The sequence below is a fragment of the Dendrobates tinctorius genome, unplaced genomic scaffold (assembly GCF_039654945.1).
Source record: "Dendrobates tinctorius isolate UK_male_01 unplaced genomic scaffold, ASM3965494v1 ptg000206l, whole genome shotgun sequence".
In the NCBI taxonomy this organism is placed as follows: domain Eukaryota; kingdom Metazoa; phylum Chordata; class Amphibia; order Anura; family Dendrobatidae; genus Dendrobates; species Dendrobates tinctorius.
The window spans coordinates 1,315,805-1,322,327 of NW_027361873.1; the positions used below are offsets into that span (position 1 = coordinate 1,315,805).

Sequence of the window (6,523 nt, forward strand, 5' to 3'; positions counted from 1 at the left end):
TACATATGGTACAAATATTTCAAGTTACAAAAAACGTTTTTTTGTTTTTTTTTTCTTCTTTATAGCATCCGACATGATAGCAGTACAGCGGTTGCTGGCACAACCCGGGGCCAGGGACAGAGCCGAGAAACTGTACAAGAGCGCAGAAAGAAAGAAACCAACAAGGGAGCCCGAGCAAATCACAACCGCAGGGCCATGGCAGATCGGAAGCGGAATAAAGGCATGATACCCTCCTAATGTTGCATTTTTAGGACTGCTTCTTAGTGACTATTTTTGCCTTTTGAGCAATAAATCCTTTTACATTTTGCACATACCTTCTCTTCGATTATATTATGGGTTATGTTTGCTTGCCTTGCCTGGTAAATTTAGGTCGATATTTTTCCGTTTTATTAGTGAAAATATTGGAATTTTGGCTCAAATTTAGAAAATTTTAGAATTTCCAAACTTTTTTTCATTTTTATGCCCTTAAGCCAGATAGTTATGACACAAAATAGTTAATAAATAACATTTCCCACATGACTACTTTTACATCATTTAAACCTAACAAAAAAAAATTAGGACGTTATAAGGGTTAAAAGTTGACCAGCAATTTCTCATTTTTCCAACAAAATTTACAAACCATTTTTTTAGGGACCACATCACATTTGCGGTGACTTTGATGGGGTCTATGACAGAAAATACCCAAAAGTGACACCATTCTAAAAACTGCCCCCCACACCCAAGATGCTCAAAACCACATTCAAGAAGTTTATTAACCCTTCATGTGCTTCACAAGAATTAAATAAATTTGAAAATGTTTCCTTTTTTTCTACAAAAATGTTGCTTTAGCATCAACATTTAGATTTTTGAAAGGGTAACGTAAGAAAGTGGAGAGTACAATTTCTTGTGCAATTTCTCCTGAGTACGCCGATACCCCATATGTGTCTGAAAACTACTGTTTGGGCGCACAGCAAAGCTTGGAAGGGAAGGAGCGCCATTTGACTTTTGGACAACAAAATTGGATGGAATTAATAGAGGGCACAATGTCATGTTTGCAGAATCCATGATGTGCCTAAACGGTGGGAAACCCCCACAAGTGTCCCCCATTTTGGAAACTACATCTCTCAAGGAATTAAGAATGTGGTGAGTAGAGATGACTGAAAAGTTCAGGGTTTGTACCGGTTTCTGGTGCTGCTCTCCGAACACTGACTTCTGGAAGTCCGTTTTGCAGTTCGGGGAAGAGAGAGAGATTTTCCAGCTCTAAAATTTGGGTCCCCTTTGATTTCTATAGGGTTCAAGTTTGGGTACAGTTCTGGTCCCTGAACCGAACTTTCGATTAAATTTTGGTCAAACCTGAACTTCCACGGGTGCGCTTATCCCTAGTGGTTAGCACCTTGCACCCACAAGTGCTTCACTGAAGCTTATAACATTACAGCATGAAAAGGAAAAAATAAATCTTTATAAGAAAAATGTTGTCAAACGCGGACAGCGGCATTTAAATTGTGCTTCTGGTCATCGGGCCGGACATACGCACACCGGTGACCCGCATCACCGATGTGTCGGCATGACAACCCAAACTCTCCTGGAGACAGGGCCAGACTGGCCATCTGACAATTCTGGCAAATGCCAGAAGGGCCTGTCTGGTCATGGGCTGCCTTGTCTGCTACATTGTTAACAGAATCGGTGTTCTCAAGACACCCATACTGTTAAGGAGTTGTGACGGTGCACATAGTCACTGACTCTATCACTTACCATCAGGTCACAGGTATCATGAGAAATATTGGTATTGTAGTAAATCTTCCTCTCCTCCATCCAGAGTAATATTAGTAATATATTCCATTTGGTTCTTGTGGATGGTGACAACATGGGCCTATGTGATTCCAAATGCCAGCGCTGAATTTCAGCCCCAGTCCGTACCTGCCTGGAGACATCTATGGTTGTCAGTGCCGGATTGCAGTGAGCACCACCCGGTGGTTGGCGCTCATAAAAAATCAGTAATTCAGCTACATAGAGGCAATCTGCTCATCGGCTCTGTTTAGCAGAGCTTATCGAGTTGTGCCAGCTTCTAGCCTCCTATGGAGACTATTGAAGCATGGCAAATGTAAAAAAAAATGTTTTAAAAATACATAAAATAAATATAAAAGTTCAAACACCCCCCATTCGCCCCATTCAAAATAAAACAATAAAAATAAAATCAAACATACACATATTTGGTATCGCCGTGTTCAGAATTGCCCGATCTATCAATAAAAAAAAAGGATTAACCTGATCACTAAACGATGTAGTGACATAAAAATTCAAAATGCCAGAATTACAGTTTTTTTTGGTTGCCGCGACATTACATTAAAATGCAATAACGGGCGATCAAAAGATTGTATCTGCAACAAAATGGTATAAAAAAAAATGTCAGCTCGGTGCGCAAAAAATAAGCCCTCACCCGACCTGAGATCACGAACAATTGAGACAGACACAAAGGGTATCGGAAAATGGTGCAATTTTTTTGTTTTGTTTTTTTAAATCAAAGTTTGGAATTTTTTTTTCACCACTTAGGTAAAAAAGAACATAGACCTGTTTGGTGTCTATGAACTCGTAATGACCTGGAAAATCATATTGGCAGGTCAGTTTTAGCATTTAGTGAACCTAGCAAAAAAGCCAAACAAAAAGTGTGGGATTGCACTTTTTTTTTTTTTGCAATTTCACCGCACTTGGAATTTTTTTTCCCGTTTTCTTGTACACGATATGGTAAAACCAATGGTGTCGTTCAAAAGTAGAACTTATCCTGCAAAAAATAAGCCCACACATGGCCATATTGATGGAAAAATAAAACCATTATGGCTCTGGAAAATTGAGGAGCGAAAAACAGACTTTTCCCATGGATGGTATAGTACGTCATATCGATCGGCCGCGCACACGGTTGGTGCACGGCTGATCGCGGCCGGGTGTCAGCTGATTCTCACAGCTGACACCCGGCACTAAGTGCCAGGAGCGGTCACGGATCGCTCCCGGCACTTTATCCCCCGGAACACTGCGATCAAATATGATTGCAGCGTTCCAGCGCCGGCAGAGGGGGGCTGACATCCCCTCTGCCTTTGGATCGGAGACCCCGCAGCATGACGCGGGGTCCCAATCACTGCCATGGAGACCCGATGTCGTCATGATGACATCCGGGTCTCCAGACCTGAGAGACTTCCTGTCATGCGCAATGATGATCAGGAAGTCTCTCAGGTCAGTGTAAAATCCATGCAGCGCTGACAGTTTCTATATGGCCGGGGGTCACACTAGAGAGGAATACGGACGAGTGAGAGGCGTTAAAAGCACGCATTAGACACGGACAAATGATTCTCTATGGGGTACCTCGCACCAGCCGTATATTTCTCATCCGTATTCTACGGTCCGTACCAATCGCAGCATGCTGTGATTGTCAGCGTACTACGGCCGTAGTACGCCAATGCAAGTCTATGGGTGCGCAAAAAATACGGGTTACACACGGACCACACGTGTGACCTGCGAGAAATACGCAGGTCTTTTGGCTGCTGCCAGGAAATGGCCCAATCCATCATCAGGAAGCTGATACATGCAAATCACCTCAAATAGCGCTCCAGACATCCAGGAAGTCAGCCTCCATGGCGTACAGCAGCATCTTGGCGACATTTTATCTGAATGTGGAAATGCTAATTGTCCTGGTGCAGGAGCGGCCCGAAATATGGGACCAACGTGTTGCCCATTATGCCAACTGGGCAAGAAAGGAGGCGTCATGGAGGCGCATATGTAGGCAGATGCTCCATGACTTTGGTGATCGGCCACGTGATGAGCAGCAGAAACTGAGTACCGTATTTTTCGCTTTATAAGACGCACTTTTGTTCCCCCAAATTTTGGGGGAAAGTAGGGGGTGCGTCTTATAATCCGAATATACGGGGGAGGGGGTGTGTATATATATATATATATATATATATATATATATATATATATATATATATATATATATATATGTATATGTACTGCAGGGTCCAGGGGAGGTGGGGGCAGCTTTGGAGCGGTGCTGTGAGCTGGTAAAAGCTGCCGAAGGGAGCCACATTTGGGGGTGCGTCTTATAAAGCGAAAAATACGGTAAGTACAAGTCAAAAAATTAGTAAAATTACCGCACAACAAAAAATGAATATAGAATCAGCACCCCCCTTCCTGTGCTTGTACTTTTTTCCTCATGAAGCCGTTACATTTTGATGTGACACATCCTCCTAGCCAAACAAGTTATTAAGTGTAGTTACTTGATGCATCAACTAATGTGACCTTGTGTATCTGGCCTGTATGCCCCAATTAGATATGCCACCATGGGTAGAAAGCACACCCCAGAAGGCCCCATGCCTAGACTACTGGTAGCAAATGTGACCTATCAAATATGTGAATTTGACAATATTTCCAGTCACATTGCAGTGGAAGATGTGATGAGACGCTGGCGAAGCATCCGGGACCAATACCGCCGGGAACGTCGGCAGCGGTCCAGGAGTGGGGATGCGGGCTGCGTAAAGAGAAAGTACATATACTATGACCGCCTCTCCTTCCTCGCCCCAATTCTGGATCTCAGACCGTAAGTAGATACCTCACACCACATTACACAGATACTTTGCAGGGCCAAAAATATTTAGTTATTTTTGGCTCTGCTCTATTTCATAACAGAACTCAGTCCAACCTTACGGACAGAGGAACTGGCTCCGAAACCGACCCCATCATCGATCCTGTGTCTGCAGGGGAAGAGGTGGCTGGCCCATCTTCTCCACCTACTAGGAGCATGGCTGAAGATTCTAGTTAGGAAGTGCCATTGCCTGCTCCCTAAAGCCCACCACCAGGACCATCTGGTGCTGCTGCAGCATCAGCAAGAGCAGAGGAGCAGGGCAACATCAGCAGCAGCCCAACTGGCCACATCCGGGGATCCCCACAGCCTGCTGCCACATCCCAGCGAGGAAGAAGCCGAAGGCGGCAAATACCTGCCACTGATACCCGCACTAATGTGGACACTGGGGTCCTAAATTATTTATCCAGAGTAAATAGTGATGATGGGGAGGAGGCATACTCACGCAGCCTGGCCCTTTTATCTCCGTGCCCTTTCCCGTGAGGTCAGGCTCCGTATTCGAGGATGTTTTCAGATCCTGCTTGATGCGTGCACATACCCCTATACCCCCTACGAATTATTTGAATATATTGAGAGGTGGCAGCTTTCCCCAAAGAAATCTCATGCGCCTTAGGCACCCCCCACAAATGCATGCTCAAGCAGGATCTGAGGATCCTCAAATACGTGGGCCTACACCTCACCCCCTTCCTTCCACTACCCAACCTTCAATACAGCAGCCACAAATGTCTGCCTCTAGCCAACCACACCAATATGGCCACTTGTTCCCACCCAGTGTTGGAGGCTGGTCCCAACCTGGTTGGGGACGATATGGCTATCTTGGTGGGTATGAGACACGTGCCTACCACAGCCAATAAGATGCCCCTCCTCATTATTACTCTGGCCAATACCACCAACAATCACAGGAGGCAGGACACTACCCACATCATGGGCAACAGTATGGCCCCACACAGGGCGATGTTGGGCAGAGTAGCCAGCAGCAACCACAGGCTGCTCTTCCGCCTTCTCCTTCCCCCAACGTATGAGAATTTATAATTCTGTGTCCACAATCAGTCTGATGCCAGGAGATGTCCAGTGCGGTTTCACTGGTGATACAAATACCAATCCAAAGGAAAAAAACAGGTGGTCTCCATCACCAAACTTTGTGAAAAAAGTGAAAACTCACATTTTTTCAGAATGTTTTCCAATCATATTAATAAACCACCATGACAGGCAAGGCTACCTTACGCCTTTCAGACAGATATTACATGTCTGTATAAAAGAGAATATTTCACCATGCTATACTGGTCAAGTGAAAGGATGAAAATACACTACTCACTTGTAGGTCATTTGACCTGCGGATTTCTTCAATTCTGCACGTAAAAATCCGCAGGGCAAAAAAGTACGTGTGCACTTAGCCTAAAACTGTCCCACTAGTTAACCCCTTTAGTGAACAACATTAAAAAAAAAAAAAAAAGGCAAAGAAACAATGCTTTATCATTATACCACCGAACAAAAAGTGGAATAACACGCAATCAAAAAAGACGGATATAAATAAACATGGTACCCCTGAAAACGTCATCTTGTCCCCCAAAAAACGATCCCCCTCATACAGCTCCATCACCGGAAAAATAAAGTTATAGCTCTCAGAATAAAGCGATGCAAAAAAACTTTTTTGCAATAAAGAGCATCTCTTAGTGTGTGACAGCTGCCAAACATAAAAACCCGCTATAAATAGTAAATCAAACCCCCCCCCCCTTTATCACCCCTTAGGGAAAAATAATAAAAAAAGTGTTTATTTCCATTTTCCCATTAGGGTTGGGGCTAAAGTTAGGGTTGGGATTAGGGGTGTGTTGGGGTTAGGGTTGGAGTTAGAATTGGGGGGTTTCCACTGTTTAGGCACATCAGGGGCTCTCCAAACGTGACATGGCGTCTGATCTC

At 44.2% G+C, this 6,523-nt stretch overlaps 1 protein-coding gene across 3 annotated transcripts in view; it reads left to right on the top strand.

The window, feature by feature from the left end:
* Nucleotides 1–309, top strand: part of ASCC2 (activating signal cointegrator 1 complex subunit 2) — a 70,674-nt gene extending 70,365 nt beyond the window's left edge. For all 3 annotated transcript variants that reach the window (XM_073554066.1, XM_073554068.1, XM_073554067.1), the window contains exon 19: nt 66–309. In XM_073554066.1, the coding sequence (XP_073410167.1) occupies nt 66–237 (172 nt within the window). In that variant the 3' untranslated portion in view covers nt 238–309. The remainder of the gene's footprint in view (nt 1–65) is intronic.
* Nucleotides 310–6,523: the final 6,214 nt, after the last annotated feature.